Below are 20,417 nucleotides of genomic sequence, written 5' to 3'. Positions count from 1 at the left end.
GGGGAAGAGACTACATCCATCCCACTACAATTTCTCTTAATTGTAAAGAGCAATAAATCCCACCCTGAGCCTCCTTTTCTCGGGGCTAAATCCCAGCTCTCTCAGCCTCTCCTCGTAGGACTGGTGCTCCAAACCCTTCAGCAGCTTCGCTGTCCTTTTCTGGACACGCTCCAGCACCTCTGATGCTAGCCCAGGAAATCGGGGGGAGCATCACTCTGGCGCTACCAGCGGGGCCTCCCGCGGGCGCTTTGCCTCTGTTCCTGGGGAGCGGAGGGCTCGGTGCCCCGGCCGCGCTCGCCTCGCCCCGCCCGCGGGTGCCCCCTCCCTCCCTCCCCGCTCCGCGTCCCGGCGCCGCAGCGGAGGCGGCGCCGCGCTGATGTCAGGGCGCGGCGGGAGCGGCCGGCGGGCAGCGGCGGTGCGGGCGGGGAGCGATGGCGGTGCCGCTGCGGCTCCTGCCCGCGCTCTGCGCCGCCGCCGCCGCCGCCCTGCTGGCGCTGCCGCCGCCCGCCGCCCCGCGCCGCCCGCCGCGCTGCGGGCCGCCCTGCAGCTGCTGGCGGGAGTCGGCGCTGTGCGTGGGGGCCGCGGGGGCGCCGCGCAGCCTGCCCGCCGGCCTGGGCTCCCTGTGAGTGCGGGGCCCGAACGGGAGAGACGGGCGGCCGGGGCTGCGGGGCGCTCCCGCCTCATGGGGGCATCTCTTTTCCAGGAGCCTGGTCAACGGGACCTTCTCCGAAGTGAAGGACAGGATGTTTTCCCACCTGCCCTCCCTGCAGCTGCTGTAAGTATGGCACTGGGAAGGAGCACGGCCAAGTAGCACTTCACCCCTTCCTCCTAAATAGAGTCCCTTTAAGCATAGAGCCTCTCCGTCTCTCCTGGATAGAGTTCCCCCTCTCTTGTAGAAAGGGAGAAAACGGGAGAAGACAGCTCGCACAGTCCCCCAGTATAGCTGCTGTTTCATAACATTTCTGCTCAGGAATGCATTTTCTGCTCAGAAACCACTTCATAAAATGTGTATTTAGTTACTGAAGGAGAGAAAATATTTTATGATGCCCTAAGTTCCTCTTTTCTTTTTTTTTTTTTTTTTTAACTTCAGCTTTAGTAAGTTTAAGGCTGAGTTTTGTCCTCCAGAGTTATGTGGTGGTGGCTCTCACTCCTGCTCACTTTGTGCCCAGGAGTCTTGCACTGGTTTTGTGACACAGCGGGCACGATGGGGTGAGCAGAGGCTGCCAGGACACACTTCAGAGGGAATCAATCCTCTGTGTGTGCAGTGCTGGTGCTGTCTGCAGCACGACTCATTGTGCCACTTGGAGGGTGGCCCCTCAGATGCCTTCTGAGCCAGCGCTCCTCTGTCCAGGAGACAGCACTCCAGCTCCCAGCACTTAGCAGCCATCCATCCCTCCTTCCTGACCCAGGCCAGCTGCTTGGTCGTGCCCATGTTGCAGTTAGGTGTGTGCCTCCTGCTCCAGGAGCTTGAGCAAACTTGCTTAATTTAGCTGTCCTGGGAGGCAGCAGGGAAGATACAGACTGCGGTACAGCCCCCTGGGGAGCCTGGGTACTCAGTTCTCTGGCAGTCTGCAGCAAGGCTGAGCAGCAGCCTGCGTCCTGTCCAGCCCAGTGCAGCCTGTCCGGAATGCCTGACACCAGGCAGGTCCTCCACACCTCCACCCCATAGGACTGACTGACCCCCCAGGCACAGATACACTGCAAAGAAAAACTCAGCAAAAAGATCCAAAGCCTGCCAGAAACCCAGGCTCAGTGCTCGCCACATAACTAGATGTTAAAACTGCTCGTAGCAGGAGGTAGACACCTCTCTAAAGGTGTCTGGCAGCTGAGGCTCCTCTCCTTGGGCTCCCCATCTCCTTTGACTCAAAGGCCTGTCTTCTTCTGAGAGGAGCAGCACTCCATGCAAAAAGCCGGGGGGAAGTGGGCAAAGCAAGGGGTAAAAGCCTTCACCTCCTTTAGTGTGAAACTGTTCCCAAAACCAAGTTTCTGTGAGAGCTGGGGGTCAGCACTGAGGCCCCAGCAGAGGGCACGAGGACCTTGCCCACCAATAAATGGTGGCAAACAGTGACCTGTGCCAGCTGGGAAGGAAAGGGAGAAATCCATGGATTTCTGTGGTGAAAATTCTGTGGGTGGAAAATTAGAGATGGGGGGAAGCTACCTTGTTTTGGATGGTGGTACTAGGAAAAGGGAGGAAGAGCAGATGAAGATTGTCCCTTTTCCTTAGCTGCAGCAGATTTTCTGGAGATGTTGGGGTGAGTAGGGTGGCGGGGCTGAGGTGGGTTGTTGAGGAAGGCAGAAGTTGCTCATGTCACTTTATGTGGTAAGTCAGATGTAGGAGAATGAGGTGGTAACCACCACCTCAGGCACTCAAAAATTCTGTTGTTAATGTAATTTTTAACTTTTTCCTTAAAACATGAGAAAAAATAACTAATAACAAAGAGCTGCATGCATAACTGAGCACATGGGCACCTCAGGACAATGTTTTCTGTGGCAGTAATCATGGTAAAAATAGTAATGCAAGGATTTATTTTTGATGGTGGTCTTCATCTCTGTCAGATTTCTTTGGGATAATTTAAGGAGCATTTGTCTAGTATTAGCATAATATCCAGGGATCACAGGGAAAGTTTGCATTTCATGTTCATTAGTCTTCTAAATTAATTTTAGTAAAATGCCTAAAACCATACAAAAGGAAGATTAATCAGTTGCTCTAATAAAGCAATTAGTGCAGACATATTCATTCATAGGGAAAGCTCTGAGATTTTCCAAAAATTATTTCTTCTGAGTAGAGTTAATATTTTAGAACAAACTAGAAGTTTTATTGTTTTCTTGAAAGGCAATTGCCCTCTCTGCCTTTGAACATCAACCTTTGGAGATTGTCCACTGTTGGGAATTAATACAATGAGGAATGAAGTTTGCTGGCAAAGCCTCCATCACCTCCTTCTCCCTGGCTCTGTTGTGCTGGCTCAGGTGACAGCCTCTCTGGTGCAGCTCTGACATGTTTGTCCCTGAAGTTCACACAGGAGTAGGGCAAGGCAGCGCCTGGAGGAGGCAGCACTGCAGCTGGATTCTCTGTCTCGGTGCTTTGGACATGTCTGTGGTTCCAGCTGCCAGACTGGCTGCTGTCCTCCCAGGCTGCAGGCTGTACCCTGTCTGCAGGTCAGGCTCAGAGCATCCCCCTGGGGCATGGAGTGAGTGAGTGCTGGCCCAGAGAGGCTGCAGAAATGAGAGCTGGTGCTTGGGAGCTGAGGGTGCTGCTCAGGTGGACCCTTAGAGGTTGTCAGTGGGGCTGGAGGGGTGATGAGCCACAATCAGCAGACCTGCCATCTAATGATGGCTTGTTCTGCTCAGTGGACCATTGAGTTGAGGACCAGGTTACATTGAGCCAAGGTCAATGGCACATTTTTCCTGGGGAGTAGTGGACATTAACTACCATCGTGTAATGCCTTTAATTTTTTTTCAATAGACCATTCCACAGTATTTTATGTGTGCTGCATTGGGGGGGTGATATGAGCTCAGGTCAGTAAGATTAGTTTGGTCATGGGCAATAAACACAACAGGCATAATCCAATGTGTCAAGTTTTAATGTGCTTTCCTAATGCCTGCTCTCCATTTTCAGCTTGCTGAACTCCAACTCCTTCACTGTTATACGAGATGATGCCTTTGCTGGTCTCTTCCATCTAGAATACCTGTAAGTTTGGTATTTTATGTCCTTTATAAATAAAGATGTTTTGATAAGTTGCCAAGACTCCTGCTGCAGAGTCTTGGTCTTTACTGTTATTCCCAAGAGCAGGGGAGCTGAAGGATTTATGTTCCACTCCTGTGCACAAATTCTTTATGATGTTACAAATTCTTTTTCAGGTGTTACAGTGCATTTTTAAAAGATGCCTTCAATACCAAGTATCTGTGTGCCATTACAGCACACCAAAAAGGCATTGCTTAGCAAGAACTTGCCTGGGTTTTCCAGAATAGTGCCACCCCTGTCAAGGGGATTTGAATCTTAGGCAAGAGGTGGAGCAGCCTGTTCTCACCTATGGGCAGCCTGAGCAGGAATTGCAGAATATTGGTGTACTGCCCTGAACAACCCTGATGCTGCTTCTCTTCTCCCAGCTTTTGTCTCCTACTTTGCCTTTTTCCTGATACCCTATTTAATGCCCATAGAATTTATCTTTATGTAATTAATTATAAATACACAAATATGTAAACATACATTTCATATAATAGAAATTATTGTAATTATTTATATTATTATTTTAAATTATTTAACTCTCCTTTTGCTTATATCATTCACTTAGTTGATTTTTACATTCTTTTTCTGGTCCTTATTTTTTTTTTTTATTTTTAGTTCACCCTTTTTTCTTTTTAAAAAAAGTATTAGCCCTGGTGCAAGGCTGTCCTTCCTTCACACTCCAAAGGACAACATTTCTCTGTGTTACTCAGTATGACCTGGTGTGTTTGAAACTATGAGTACGACCTGAAAAAAATGCTCATTCCACCCACCTTTCCAAGCTGAAATGTAGCTGTGGAAAACATTTGTCCTTTTTACAGAAAGACCAATGCTCATAAAACTGACTCTTGTTAAATCTTGAAGGCAAATAGATATTATGATGGGGTGTATTCAGGGTTAATAGTCTGGTGCATGTGGAGTAGCCAACAATGGAATTTGCAGATAATGGTAAATGGTATATGCTAAAATCCATTATTCAGCTACATCTGGATTTTTCAGAGATAGCAAGTTATCTAAGCATTCTCTTTTCCTTGTGTCTACAGTGAAAAAATTATTTGCAGTAGTTTGTAAAAAGGAGGAAACCATTTTCTGTTGTACCATTAGCAGCCTGCTTTACAGTGCTGATGGGTTTGTCCTGGCAGCATAGCACACATCGTGGTGGTTGTACTGGTCACTGCAACCAGATCCCTTCTGAATGAAACACCCTGCCCTCCTCAGAGGGCCAGAGGGCAAATCTCTGTTCCTGACCACCAGCTGCCAGCCAGGGAGCAGGATGAAGACTGGTAAAAGCCTTAGAGTTTCAAATTCTTTTAGCAGCTTAACAAGTGGTCTCAGTTAATGGTTGTGGTTGCCTTTTCTGCCAATTCCATAGAGCTTTTCTTCTTCCCAGCAAATCACCCCTCCACCTTTTGGGAGCTGGCTGTGAGTGGCCTTTCTCTGTGATTTGTTTCTTTGGCCATGCAGCCAGTATAACCAGTACAGCTTCCGTAACTCATGTCTCTTAGTTACCAGGACCAGACTTTGTAGACAAGAAGGAAACCTCACTGACAAACAGGAATGGCAAGGGTCTGTGTGTACAAAGCCAAAGTCTCTGGCCAAAGAGCAGCTGGGGAGCACCCACAGCTGGTACCTATATATAGATAACAGATCTCCAGCTGTGTCCTGCTGCTCTTGCAGCTCTCATAATGGCATTCAGTGCCCCCTGAAACTGACTCTGTACAGTCTGGGTAAGGCAGGTCTGATAAAGATGAGAGCTTTGCTGGTGAACTGACTGGAATTCCCAGAGCACCATCTCTTGGAGACCAGGCTTGGTGATTCAAGAACCTGGCAAATTCCTGACTCCCAGCTTGCAGCAGTGTAGCCTTGTTTATTTGCATGGATCGCTGAGCTGGTGCTGTGCAGGGATGCCAGCTGCCAGTGAGGGTGTCAGGAGGCAGGGTGGCTTTCTGCTCGTGTGGATTGAATTTGGGGCTCCACACAGCCCTGAAGGGCAGACCTGCCTCTGACATCTCCCATGCAGACACAACACTTTCTCATCTGCACCCTTTGCCTGCAGTCAGGGTCCCAGTCACTTCATGAAGGATATTTCCTACACCTAAACTGCAGAACCAGGAGCACTTGTCATCTCCTGCATCCCATTATCACTTTCTTGAGAAGAGACCTTGTATCATAGCATTTTCCCTCTAACTTCTCTGCAGGGCAAACAGAGCTTAGGAATAAGGAAGGCACTTTCATCTCATAAGCCTTTCATAAAGTCAGCATACAGTTCTCTTCATCCAGGTATAGCTGTACCATGCAATATCTTGATGGCCACCTGGCTGCAATCACTTTGCAGGGATCATGGTGTATTTGGGGATGTGTCCTCAAGTGCTCAGGGGTCAAGATGCTCAAATATCAGCTCTTTACTGAAATGCTGACGTGCAGGAGTCAGGAGGAGCAGGGTGCTGCTGGAATCGATATGTGCCTGGCATTATTCCCCCAGTGCACAGGGGGACTGGTGTGCAGCTGGCAGCCTGCAGGGGAGATGTCCCAGCTGGACAGAGCTGAACTGTGGCAGCCACAACTGAGCCAAGGCAGTGGTCCTGCTGTTTGTGTGGGGGTCAAACGTGTGCAGTTCAAGTCAGGGCTGTGTGGGCACGGAGGTGGCACTGAGCGTGCACATACAGCCATGGGAGCAGGACCCAGCAGAGCAGCTCTGCAGCCTGGGCAGCCCTGGCACCTCTGTGCTGCCTGCTGCTTTGAAAATGCTGCTGATCTGGGAGAGGGGAAGGTAGGACTTTAGTTTCTGCCTCAGGAGGTTCTCCTGTGTAAGTTCTCTTACACAGGACTCTTGCCTCGCACAACACATCCTGAGAGGATTACCAAGAGAGGATTTTTTTTTTTTGCCTTGTTCACTTTATTCCATTTCTGCTGGGCATTTGGGTCATGTGCCATCCCTTGTGATGCCAGGTACTTGCATTGTTCCTTGCAGCCTGCCCAAGGAAAGGGGAAAAGGGAACATGAGCAGCTCCACTGAGACTTCCCACCTTTCAGTCTGAAGGAGCTGCCCAGAAATATGCTGCATCTGGCAACCATAGCTTAAAGCACAGTGATGCTAATAATAATGTTACTTAAAGTATTTTAAAATACTTTTTTTTGGGCCTAGATTTATTGAAGGAAACAAAATCGAAACCATTTCAAGAAATGCATTTCGTGGCCTTCGTGACCTGACTCATCTGTAAGTTATTTAACATTTGATAAAGTAATTTCTAATTGAACAAAACTCTCCTGGGAGACCACTGGTTTTCCTGCTACACATAAAACTTCTCTTCCCTCTGTGTCAGCTTCCTCCTGCTGTCAACAACATGCTTTCCATAAATTACGAACCAGCCTTGGAGCAATTCTTGCCTGGGCAGCACTGCCACATGTTGGGCTGCCTGTGAGCAGGCACAGCTGGGTCTGGGGTGCCCCTGGTACCCCCAGTGCTGGGCTGGTACCACACTGCCTACTCATGATTAACGTTCCTGCTTCCCTCCAGTGTGCTCAGTGATTGCTCTGTGGGTTACATTTGCACCTGGGAAAAAAATAAAAGGTTTGAAATATTTTACTTTCATGTGAACTTCAAGCAATCTCCATTCTTGAATGAGAATAATTAATGCCTGTTCCTGGTAACTTCTAACAGTGCCAGTGGCTGGACAGCACTGGATAATTAACAACCTGTGAGTTCAAACTTGGTAAGAATTGCAAGGTAAGAGATAGCAATGGTACAAACTCTCATTTTCTTTTCTAGTTCGTTGGCAAATAACCACCTCAAAGCTTTGCCAAGGGATGTCTTCAGTGATTTAGATTCTTTAATTGAACTGTAAGTAATGAGAATCTTTCTACTGCTTCTGTCACTCTTGCTCTCAGTTTTAGGTTCTGGGTATGTGGTGCTGTATCCGGTATCTACACAGAAAGTGTATTTTTTTGTTCTAGCTGTTTTTCATTGTATAATTGTTTGCTTGATAGACTCTCCTAAAGTAACTGCTATTTCTTAAATCACTGCTGCTTCTCGTGATGCTGTACATAGTTTGTGTTATTGTACTTCTTCCTGCTGTCTTGTAAATTGTGTTTTAGAGACAGAGAGACAGTGAATTTTAAAATGACAGTTTCTCTGAACATATTTTCCTATTATTGTTACATATTCCCTGAGATTATTTTAGTACAAGGGATTAATTAAAAAAAAAAGCTTCTTTTCCTTGTTCTGTGCAGTTGTAGCACCTTGCTGACATTCTATCAGCATTTCCCTGTGTAACTAGGATTCCCCTATTTTTGGCCTGGCTCTTTCAAACAGCACAGTAAAATCTTAAGCTACAGAAATTGCCAAGGATCAAAGAACAAGTACAGTGCTGAAATTGCACATACATGAGCAGGAAGAAGCTAAATTGACTCTACCTCAGCATCAACTCCAAAAATGCAAGTCTTCCATCTGTATTTTATGTCTGCAAGGCTGCTCTGTCAAGCAGCAGCACTGGGACAGTTCAGTGAAGGAAGGGGAATTCTCTGTGTCAGTGGTGAATGGTGCAAAGGAGGCCTGCAGCAGACAACCTGAACATCAGGATGTAACACACTACAGTCCTCATCCTAGGAAAGCTTACCAAAAAAGTAACTTTAACATGAATCACACAGTGCTCCATTACTATGATTATAGATGACCATACAATGCGATGGTTTTTCAAAAAGCCCAGTGAAAGAGAGCTCATGATAAAGGAGTCCAGATAAAACTTAAAATTCCCTGTTTTCAGTTCAGAACAATTCAAGGATATTCAGATATTTTGAAATTCAGCATGTCAAGGTGATGACAGTTCTGTAGTACTCATATTGCTATAAACCTTTTCAAATATCTTTATTTCTGTGTGTTTTTTTAGAGATTTAAGGGGAAATAAATTTGAGTGTGACTGCAAAGCCAAGTGGTTGTTTTTGTGGTTAAAGATGACAAATTCCACTGTTTCTGATGTCCTGTGTATTGGTCCAGCAGAATATCAGGATAAGAAGTTAAATGATGTGACAAGTTTTGATTATGAATGCACCACTACAGGTATTCAGAATGTATATTTCTAAGCACACTACAAATGGTTAAATATCAGAAGTTTGGATGATACCCTTTCACTTCTAAAAGCATGACCTGGGGGGAGGAAAGGGTTACATACAAAGCACTTCCAAGTACTAGAACAAGTTACAAAATGGGAAAATCACATTTAGATGCCAAAGCATGTGCTGAGTTTTTATTTGGATTAAGTGATAATGGGAGAAGAGCTCTGCCTATTCATAGTCCAAAAGACTTGATTATGACTCAATTTGTGGCTTAATTTTCATCACAGAATGCTTTCTATTATCTGGAATAAAACCATAGAGTTATGGCAGATAAGCTTCCCAAAATCTCTGTATTTCACAGAAAGCAATGAAAATAAGTTCAAAAATGTGGCTATAGCTGTTATCTTTATTTGATAAATCATTATTTATTAGCGTCAAAGATGGTGGCAATAGTGCCAGAAGTTCTTCACAGAACTCCATTAAGTTGAAAAGTCCAATAATATTCTGACTACTGTCTTGCATAGGATCTTGATTTTTTATTTTTTAAGGTAATGTAAAGCATGCTGAAGGGAGCAAAGAGAAATTTGCATGTGATTATGCTTATATTTTATCCCAAAACTGCTGCAGTTACCTATCTTTAAATGTAGTCACATCATATAACTGGAAATATCAGCCATGGGTATTGTTTTTCATCTTCTTTGAATGGGATGTCAGCGCTCTGCCATTTTTCTAGACAGTCATATCAAAGGTGTGCAAGTTCTCATCTGTCATCAAGTCAGTCATTATTATTAAAAGACAAGAGAAAAGGTGATTACTAGTAATGTAAAATGAAATTTCAGGGAAAGGTATGAAAGGTGCTTTGATGGTAATATGTGAAGGAAAAGAGAATGAACTGAGAATTCAAAATTATGTCAGAAGAGCAGTAGAGGTAAAGTGCAATAACCTGCTACATGAAAGGATGTCAAACACAGGAGAGCAATGAAGTTTAGAACAGCACCAAAGTTACAATTCCTACATCTGCTGAATCACTGAGACACAACAATGCAAAGTAAAAGGAGCTTTGTTTCATTTCAGTCTGGTTTAAGCCACTGTGTAGCACTAACAGTGCACAAGAGAGAGCATTACCCAATCCTCAAACCTACCCTGACCTACCAGCCCTCTGTCACCTTTTTGTACCTAGACACTGCAAAGTTGCTCCAGGAAAAAAGTGTTGTTCCATTGTCCCTTTGTCTGCTGTAAGTGAAATTACACCAAGCATAAATCTAACTCAACATGCTGCAGAGCTTTTGGGAACTGAAGGCATTCCATGGGGCAAGGACTGCCCAGCTGAATATTTGCTCAAATGCCCACAGCACAGCGTGTGGCTGTCACACTCTGTTCTATGACCTTGGTGGTTTGTGGTGTCAGGCCACTGCTGTTTTCTCCCTCTCTGCTATTGCCTCCCCCAGATGCAAAGGGAGTGTAAATACACCCATATTCCTTCCTTAGGATAGATTAGTCACAGGCTTAGAATACACACTGTAGGTGTATTCTCCCTTCCCAGTCAGTGGTGGGCAGGACTCTGCAAAACTCTTTCATTCATGTCAGTCTTTAGTATAGCATTTCCCTCCTTTGCCAGCTGGGATCAGACTTTCCATCATTTCTGGTCTCCAGTACTCTGTGTCGGGCATGGCTGGATGCAGGATGTAGTAAAAAAGCAGTTTGCTTTGGTACCATTGCAGTTTGCAATGGTAACAGGAGAGATGGAAAGAGGTGCTGCCAAACTTAAAATAAAAAGGCAAGGAACAAAATGGTCCTGTTACTTCTTCACAGAGAAAGTGATTGACAGTATTGGTGACCTGCATTTTAACTCTTTTTGTGATAGCATCTGTCTTTTCCATTTCTCAGTGCTTGCATCATGGAAGCAGGTTAAGCCATTTCCCTTCATTTCTTGTCTTTTTTCCTCAGCAGTGTGTGAGGGGGCTGTCCTGTGGCTGTGAGCACCACAGGGGAACATGTAGCTCACTTTCAGGAGACTGGAAAACAGGCCTTGGGCTCCCACAGCCACTGCAAACACTGGAAACTGGCCATGTGCATGCCTGGGACCTGCTTTGCCCTGACCTGCAGGCAGGGATCATCTCACTGAGCTTTGGAAGCTTGTTTCCCCTTTCTTTACCTAGCTGGGATTGTCTTCTGGAGCTGGTCTTCTCTTTCCCTGCTGTCTGGAAGGGAGGTAGTTTGCATATTAATAGGTACTGCTCCATTCTTGCTCCTGTGCTGGAGATCTCCTGTGCTGGGAGAAGGAAGGGATGGGTAACACTCCCTGCTGGCACACCCAGGCCCTGGGTGGCCTCACCTGGAGCAGAAGTGTCCACTGCAGGGAAGGAGGGGTGTGAGGAGAGTGGGACTGAATGGCAGGATACAGTTTGGGAGCAGCTGCCCCAACAGACCGTCGCTTTCATTTTTCCTTGGTGTCCTGTGATGTTCCCTGCACTCTCCTCCTCTCCTGTGCTGGCATCAGTGCTCCTGTGCGCTGGCATCAGCCTGAGCAAGGGCTGCCAGAAGGAAAATCATCCCAATAAAAGTGTTGGGCCCCTCACCTGTGACACCATGATGCCAGTTCAACCACAGAGGGAGCAGAGGTGCAATAAGTGACTGCAGGACAGGGAGACACCCCCAGCCAGCAGAAAACAACATGAAAAACACATTTCTTGAGACAGGGAGAGCAAAGCTGTGCATTGGGTGGGAGGCAGGGAGGGACAGCTCATGCAGCCAGCAGCACAGGGGGAAGGCAGGGGCTGTGTCCTCTGCCCTCTCCCATCCAGGGGATCCGGCTTAAAAAAGAAAGATTTTGGAAAAGGGCTCCTCTCCCAGTCCTGTATTTACTGTATTAGAATTTTTTTCAACCCTGATGTGGTGGCAACTTTCCCTGTGTAACCCTCTCTTACATTACAGCCTGGTATTCCCAGCTGGTGCTAAAACCAGCATTTATTGCTTTTTACTGATTACAAATGATTTCCCTACCCATTTTCACATACAGACTGGTTTGTTTCAATTCACAGATTCCCCCAAAGGGTTTCACAACTGTTCAGATTTCAAGAGCTGTCTTTTCAGGATTAGTTTTCTGGGGTTTTTTTCTTCAAGATTTAAAAAAATATTTTTATTTTGTGTGACTATATCTGCTCCTGCTTCATCCTTTTATAGCTGGTCAGTTACTTTTACTTTTTGCATACTTCAGTGTCAGTTTTCCCAGCCCTTTTAGTTTCCCAGTGAGAATGAAGATAACTTTCTTGTTTGCCTACCAGCATTTATGAACCAAGCCCAAGCTCTATTTATAATAGTCCCTCGAAGAATGAAGACTGTCATTTCTTTCACAGCTGTGGAATCTGCTCTGTTTGTTTAATGGTAGTCATCTATCTTTATTCTCCACAAGTGTAACTCCTCAAGGGCAAGGCTTTCAAGCATGCAGAAACAGAGGGTTCTTCATTCAGAAGCAATTATTTCATAATGCACCAAAATAAGGGACTCGAGTGAGGACTTAATTACCATTTCACCAAAATCCCTGGATGCTCAGGCCCTTCCAGCATTGGAGTGCATGGTGAAGGCTTGTAGCAAATGGAGCTAAAAGCAGAGCAGTGTGTGGTTCTGCACAGAAATGTCATCATAGGGAAGATGCCTTTCCTTTTCTACATATCTATATCCATACATTACTTCAATGCAAGTCTCTGACCACATTTTAGACCTGAGTGCTTTGTCAGCTCTGCTACACCATTTTTTCTTTCCTGATAATAGAGATCTTGCACAGCTGTCTGGTCAAATGTCAAATTCAGACCCAAGTCTCTTCACTTTGCCCCACACTGGCTCTGTGGTGACTGCTGACATACCCCAGGGTGAATTTTCAGATTGACTCTACAAAGGCACTAAATTTTTGAGAAAAAAAGTCTTTAATTCTGGAGTTACACTCCTAATCTTTACAGGTTGCTCCAATTTCTCAGTCTTATTGTCTAGTATAAGTTTTCCACTGGATAGTAATTTTCAGGTTGGTTGTATTTTATGCCTAAACTACATTATAATGCCCCATAAAACATTATGTTAACTGAGTTTTTGATTACACCATTTTGTCTATGGTCTAGGCAAAATGGGGTTATCCCCAGGCAAACTTCAGATATCATTTCACTTTCTGCCTGGTTTAGCATAACACAAATTGCTGGTGATTAAATTTGCATGACTTAAGAAGTTATTGGACTTCAGCTGGTGGTTGCTGTCTCTCAGCTTGAATGTGATTCTAGCAAGGCCATTTCACATGATGGGAGAGCAACTTCCAGCTGTGGGGAAAGAGACTTCTCCATTTCACTGATAGTAGCCAGCCTGGCTGGAAAATCTGAATTATTTCACTATTTACATATTTGATTTCCTTGAAAAATACATTTTCAGAGGACAGCTCATGATACCTAAAGCAGGAGACACTTTCCCTGTTGGTGTGTGCCTAGCATGAGTACTGCTACTTCCATCATAGTGTTATACAAAATCCAGGGTATTTCACTCATTTTTCAGTGTACATCATTCTTATCAGTGACCACTTTGTGTTTCCAGCAAGGATATATCCTAACTGTTGTAAATGTATGTTTCTAGATTTTGTTGTCCACCAGATTTTGCCCTACCAGTCTGTTTCAGTGGATACATTCAACTCAAAGAATGATGTGTTTGTAGCTATTGCACAGCCCAGCATGGAGAACTGCATGGTGCTGGAGTGGGATCACATTGAAATGAATTTCAGGAGTTACGACAATATCACAGGTACAAGAACCCTGGGATTCCACTCACTGATGGACTGGATAAGATTTGTAGATGGGATCAGGTTATTTGGTTTTGTCCTGAATCTCTGTTGAATTTGGCTGATTGAAGTGAGTGATGTTTGGACATGAGTGACTCCATGGAGCAATGCATTTTGTTAATATGTGCACATTTAACCTTACTGTGGTACACAAACTAGGCTTTTTTGTCCAATCTTGTAAATTTTTCTGAAGGCACAAACACTTGCCATGAATGTCACACCATGGCCCAGCTCAGCATTCACTGCCTCAGTCACACAGCAAGTTAAAGCAGAAGCTGAAGGAGCACTTGCTCTTGCCAAAGTGCCTGCAAGACAAAATATAAAAAGAATCTATTCCATGTAGGAGGAGACAGGTCTGAAGGATGCTTGTAGGGTGAGCTGACCAGGAAGACAGCTGAAAATGACAGAAATATTTAAACTGTGATTGTTACCTAAAGAAATGTGCTGTAAAACTTCAGCATTTACTCTTAATTTACAAATATGCTCAATTAACATCTTGGCCAGATTACTGATCAAACAAAAAGCCTGTGTGGATGCCAGGTGATGTTCTAATGCTGATTTTCTAACAACCGTTCTGTCCCTAACCAACACTTGTGGCGCTCACTCGCACCATGACAGCAGAGACAGCGTCTTCAAAGCTGTTTTCTGCTGCCTGATTTCCCAGATACTCCAAGCCAGAGGTTTTGAATGCTCAGGAGCTAAATTATCAAAGGAACACCTTCCCCTCCTGTCCTTGTTGTGTGTGATTGATTACTTTTTACCTTATATTTTGGGAGACATGTAGTATGCTGTGTCCTCCTCTGGGGTGGAATTCTACAAAGGCAGCAAGCACTTACCTCCTCAGATCAGGTGTGTGTGTCACTAACAAAATCTTACAAGATGCTACTCCTCTGTCAGGAAATTTTGGAAATGAAAAATGTTGGTTTTTAAGGTTTCATTGCGTTTTGGTAGATTAGGGTAAAATATGTACTGGGGATGTAAACTGAGAAGTCAACATCCCAGAGAGAGCTAGCTGAGCCCTAGAAAAACTCTGGAAATTAAACTGAGAGTTTGACTCATTTGCAAAGATAGCAAACACTAGATATACACTTCCAGGTGTATTTTACCTGCCTCTGAATGATTTGATTAGGAGACATTTCTGCAAGGGACTTGTGTCCTAGTTCCACACCCAGGGCTTGCTCCTGGAAGGTCTGAGCTTGAGCTCAGGACTCTGAAATGTACGTGAGCCTGATTTTTGCCAGGGGACACAGGCACATAAAGAGCCTCCTGCAGAGCCTGAAGAGTGTTTTGTAGAGCTCTGGAGCCAGCTCCACTGAGAATTTCACCACTTACCATATGCTTGCCATTTGGATGTCTAAATTTAGCTCTTTACAACATGGGCTTATGGAGCTGAGCTAGCTGTCAAGGTTGCCTTTACACTGAGCATGAAGAGAAAAGCATTGCTGTCCTGTGCAGAAGAAGACAGGTGAAAGCTCCTCTGGAGTTTGTGTTTGGAGTGAGTTAGATCAGAAGGAGCCTGGACCATTCATGGCTGTGCTGCAGACCCCTCGGTACTCCCAGCTCTCCCACACTGCCTGTAGAGGGTGGCAGAGCATCCCAGGCAGCTCTGAGAGCCACAGGTCGGGGACCAGCACAGGAGCCAGGGTGAATCTCCTGTAGTGAGTGACCAAGGATGCACTGGGGAGCTTGTGCAGCTATAGTTCTACTTTAACTGTGTGCTTCACAGAGGAATTCCTCTGTGAACTCCTCTCTGCTTCTAACAACACTTATTGTAATAGTCTGTTACTTTTTTGACGTGGTTCTTGTTTAGTGTAACTTGACATTCTCAAGACAGACCATAACCTGATCTGATCTATCTGACAACTGCAATATTGCTAAATATTTCTAGTTTAACAAAATCTCAAAAATACCTAACACAAACTACAGAGTTAGATTTATCTTTTTCATCCTGCTGTCAGGTGATATATCCACAAGATGCATCAATATTTCTATGTGCAGTAGCAAAAAGCTGACTCTAACCCTTCTGCAGCAAGAAAAATATACTATATTTCATTCTTCTAGTTAAGATGGAAATATAGACATTACAAGAATAAGAGAATTTCAGATATCTGATGAATGGCAAAATAAAAACTCTTGTCATTTTTAAATAATTACATTTAGCTTACATAATTATTTTGGATACTAGGGACCATGTGTTTGAACAAACAGAGAAATAAAAAGTATTTTGCATAAAAAGGAATCAGCATTTTATGGTGCATCATACTTGCACACATTACAGGGTGGGACAAGTCATCTCTCCAGTTACTGGGAAGCAAAAAGCTTGGAAAGACTCTGATGGCATGTAGCAGAAGACAAAATTATGAGATGGTGCAGGTTTAAAAAAAGGCGAGGGGTGATTTGGTAGTAATGTCTGTGGTGTAAGGCATGGTTTGTGCTGTGCTAATACATGTGTTGTTCTGTTTTCTCTCTTTGGGCAATAGGTCAGTCTATAGTGGGATGTAAAGCCGTTCTTGTTGGTGACCAAGTCTTTGTGGTGGTGGCACAGCTCTTTGGTGGCTCACACATTTACAAGTTTGATGAAAGCTGGACCAAGTTTGTCAAATTCCAGGATATTGAAGTATCTCGCATTTCCAAGCCAAATGATATAGAGCTTTTTGAGATAGATAGTGAAATGTTTTTTGTCATAGCAGATAGCTCTAAAGCCGGTTTGTCAACAGTGTATAAGTGGAATAACAAAGGATTTTATTCGTATCAGTCTCTTCACGAGTGGTTCAGGGACACTGATGCTGAGTTTCTCGATATAGATGGGAAATCATATCTAATCCTCTCCAGCCGTTCCCAGGTGCCCATTATACTCCAGTGGAACAAAGCCTCCAAAAAGTTTGTCCCACACAGTGAAATCCCCAACATGGAAGATGTCTTGGCTGTGAAGAGTTTCAGGATACAAGATGACCTTTACATCACACTCACGAGATTCATTGGTGACTCCAGAGTTATGAAATGGAATAGCAAACAGTTCGTGGAGATACAGGCTCTTCCATCCCGAGGAGCCATGACCCTGCAGCCTTTCTCCTTCAAGAACAATTATTACCTAGCCTTGGGAAGTGACTATACCTTCTCCCAGATTTACCAGTGGGATGGTGAAAAGAAGATATTCCGATTATTTAAAGAAATCTACGTGCAAGCACCACGATCTTTCACGGCTGTGTCAACAGATCGAAGAGATTTTTTCTTTGCCTCTAGTTTTAAAGGGAACACTCAAATATTTGAACATATCATCATTGACTTGAGTTTATGAAAAGCTGCTAGAGTGAAATTTATGTAGAATGACATTTATACACAAACAAAACAAAAAGAGACCTTTCCAAAAACAGGGTGCACCTGTGGAGTATGATGACATTTTCTGAACTTTTCAAACTTGCATATTAATCAGGGACTGCATTTACTTGGTTACTGCATGACATGTCCATTTTATCCTTTTTCAAAGACACTTTGCAATCTGCAGTCATTCAAAGAGGAGTGCAGTGCATTAGAATTAATGTTGACATCTAAGAAAATGATCTAAATTTAGTCCAGAAAACTCCCTTGAGTTGAACATCTCATAAAGAAAATGAAGAGTGAGCCATACAAATCATAAAAATGATCTTGACTCCTAAAGTAACATTTTAGTAGTGTAAGTTTTAATTTTAGAGCCTCTTCTTCGTGGTTGCTGATGAATTGTAAAAGCAAAGAGGAACATTCCAGAATACACTGAGTTCTCTCTTCAAAATCTTTCTTTCTGGTTCACAGTAAATCCAAGACATCATTATAATTCATTGCAAACTGAAGGGAGAGTCAAAGTCTATTGACATTTTTCTACCATTATTAACTTTTTTTTTCAGCAATAAATTGTGCCTAACAAGTAGCCCAGCCCACAGTAACGGGTAGCTAGGAAGAACGTGTCTCTTCAGGACTCTGAGATCTTAACAAATTAATGCAGACAGAAAATATCAGAGGTCTGCATAATGCCATGAACAAATCAACTACAAGTAGCACCCACTCTCTGTTTTAATAGGTATTCCAGGTACCCATTCCATTTTGCCCTAATTCATACTTTTCCTGATGATTCTCAGTAGATTCTGGGTGTTTAACACGTTATTCTGTTGTGAGCTCTCATTCCAGAAAGCAGGGCTTAAGCTTTGATGAAACACATATTGACATTGATGCGCTCCATGCTGTAGCTCCTCTGTACTCAGTGAGGTGATTTATTGTTGAGCGTTTCCCCACTCAGCACAGCTCATTAGCAATAAACTCAGGTTTGGGACATCAAAGTTGTAGCTGGGAAATCCTCCTCCTGGCTGAAGTCTAACTGTGACTTCAGTATCACCAAGTCATTGAAACCAAGCTGTTGCAGCTGTTTCAGACTAGAGCTGCTCCTGCCTCCAGGAAGGATTTCCAGTGGGTGAGGCCAGGCTGTTGCCAGGTTGCCAATCCATTGAAGGTTAAAGAGGAGCATGTGGACAGACTGTGCTTCACTGCTGTTTTGGGTGGTTGCAGACCAAGCCATTCAATTATCAACAGGGCAATCCTGGCACACAGAGCCTCTCAAGATAACAAGCAAGGGACTGTCTTCCAGGAAAGAGTCTTTGCCCCCCTTACCCAACAGAATTCTGTATCAGAGCTCTTGCTTGTTAAATTACACAAGATATTTCTTTAACTTTCCATACCACTTAGTCTACTAGGTTGTTTTATAAAGTCTTGCTGTTGCACTGCTGCCTTGGATAATAGGGAGGTTTTGCATAAAGCAGGAGGAGCAAAGCAAACTTTCCTTTATTCCATCATACTTAGGCCTATCTCTCCATCCTTCTGCTGAGTGAGTTTCACATTTTTCCCCTGGACATGTGAAGCATGGCCTATGATCACAAACAGAGATGTTCTCACAGGCTTCCCAATATCCAGGGTGTGAAGTGAGTGTGCTGCAGAAGAGGATTATGTATAAGGACTCCCATGAGGAGTCATAACCTACCAGTGACCTGGAATGTCACAGTCTTCCCCAACTTTTACCTCTCTGCTATGAAATGAAGTTATTACTGGCCTGTCAGAGACATAACTCATCCTGATTTTCAATTATGTGTTAGGGTTTTTTTTTTTTTCCTACAGAGATGTTCAGCCTGGTTTTGTTTTTAGCTACAGTGGCCACCTGGCCCATCCCACCCTCTGAGATACTGAGTGCTGCCTGCCAAATCCCAGTGTGGTGTCAGTCCCAGTGGTTCAGTGGATGCAAACCAATGCTCTGCAGTAGGGTTTAGCAATACCTCTCCTAGGATTAGGCTAACAAATCTGACAAAACAAAGATACTCATGTCTGCCAGTGAATGCAACTTCTTACTATGCTGCCAGTTTACTTTTTAAAGTGGATATGGCTGGCAAAAAATGTTTATTCAGCCTGTGTTGTGGGAAAGCATTTTGTATTGCTTTTCTGTCAAGCATGCAGGTTTCACTAGAGTTAGATATTCTGATGAGGATGGCATTTCTCAGTGCACCAGCATTTTCTTTTAGGGCTCAACTGTGAGTTCTAGTCACTCAGGAAGGGGCATCAGTCAGAGTGAAAAGCTAGTTTAGAGAAATTGGATCCTTGAAGGGAAGCAAGAGAATGCTGGAAAAAGGCTTGTGTATTGAATGCCAGGAGATTGTACTGTTTCTAGACCCAAGGGGATTTTGAGACTTGGCTATCAAGTTGGATTAAATTAAAATGGTATCTGCAGAGACAGGCTTAATAAAGAGGATAAAGTGATGCACAGGAGTCCAGCTCATTCACATGGGACCAGGAGAGAGCGAGGGAAATTAATTCTGCGGGCAGGCTGCTGCTTCTGTTGAGTAGCTGTGTTGGTTGGCCAGAAAGCCCAGCTCAGCATCCCTCCCAGCCTCAGGAAGAGCCTGGAGCCAGACACTGGCCTGCCTGCTCTGCTGAGCTCGTGCACAGGACACCAAAGCAGCTAAGAGGGAGGACCGGTTGAATTAAGAAAAGGTTATGGTACTTTTCATAGGAATAAACAAAGGAAAAACCTGAAAAACAGCCTTGTTCTGCTCTTCCTGCTCCCAAGGAAAAGCTGCAGGATGCAGGCATTAAACCAGAAATTGCTAATCATTGGAAATCCTTTCTGCCTTCCTAAATGCAACCACGGGCTTGTCTCCATTGCCTATATTCTGTAATAGAAATTGTTTTGAATAGTAAATAAAATATGCATATCCATAATTCATTGAAATGTTAGACCATCAGGACAGTGAAAAAGGATAACAGAACATGCCACTGATAATTTTTAATGTATTCTAAAATACATAAATCTATGTAAAGTTCATTAGTTTATATAAGCATTGATCTAAAAGCACTAGCTACAGCAGGAGCCTTTTAAGATTGTATATACATTGAGCTTTTTTTAGTAAAGAGGAGCTGATGCAATCTGTGCTATTGATACGTGTATGTACTCTTTCAATATATGAATAAAATGTAGTTAATGTGACTAATAGTGGTGTGTCACACATGTTAAAATATCCAGATTGTGAGGATCCACACTGCCAGAGGAATGGACAGGGTGGGCAAACGGGTCCTTTAGTCCCTATTTATGATCGGGTTTGGCTTTTGACTAGGTGGAGAAAGCCATGCTCAGATTAGTTAAATCTTCTGTGCTGAGGAAAACCTTCGGACTCCCAAGGTTTTGCTGTTCCCTGATTCTCCCCTTCACTCTTTCCTTACACCCCATCTAGTGTTAGCAAGTAAGTAACGCAGCTATAGCTGCGAGTTTCGTTCTTGAGCTGTTCTTTCCTACCACAAAGTAAAGAGATCTTGATT

The 20,417-nt window shown here is 44.1% G+C and overlaps 1 protein-coding gene across 1 annotated transcript; it reads left to right on the top strand.

Moving 5' to 3' along the window:
- Positions 1-431: 431 nt before the first annotated feature.
- On the top strand, positions 432-18,856 carry LGI2 (leucine rich repeat LGI family member 2). Its single transcript, XM_058803889.1, has 9 exons — positions 432-622; positions 704-775; positions 3,617-3,688; positions 6,870-6,941; positions 7,494-7,565; positions 8,611-8,778; positions 9,481-9,524; positions 13,388-13,552; positions 16,070-18,856. Exons 1-9 carry the CDS (start codon positions 432-434, stop codon positions 16,885-16,887), a joined length of 1,674 nt encoding a protein of 557 aa, XP_058659872.1. The 3' UTR covers positions 16,888-18,856.
- Positions 18,857-20,417: the final 1,561 nt, after the last annotated feature.

The sequence above is a fragment of the Ammospiza caudacuta genome, chromosome 4, assembly GCF_027887145.1.
Source record: "Ammospiza caudacuta isolate bAmmCau1 chromosome 4, bAmmCau1.pri, whole genome shotgun sequence".
NCBI lineage: Eukaryota > Metazoa > Chordata > Aves > Passeriformes > Passerellidae > Ammospiza > Ammospiza caudacuta.
This window is presented reverse-complemented; position numbering and strand designations above follow the sequence as displayed.

Excerpts from the sequence above, each read along its gene's own strand:
- LGI2 (XM_058803889.1), top strand. The coding sequence starts at position 432 with ATGGCGGTGCCGCTGCGGCTCCTGCCCGCGCTCTGCGCCGCCGCCGCC. Across the intron at positions 3,689-6,869 it reads CTCTTCCATCTAGAATACCT|ATTTATTGAAGGAAACAAAA; the intron begins GTAAGTTTGGTA and ends TTTTGGGCCTAG. Across the intron at positions 6,942-7,493 it reads CTTCGTGACCTGACTCATCT|TTCGTTGGCAAATAACCACC; the intron begins GTAAGTTATTTA and ends TTTCTTTTCTAG.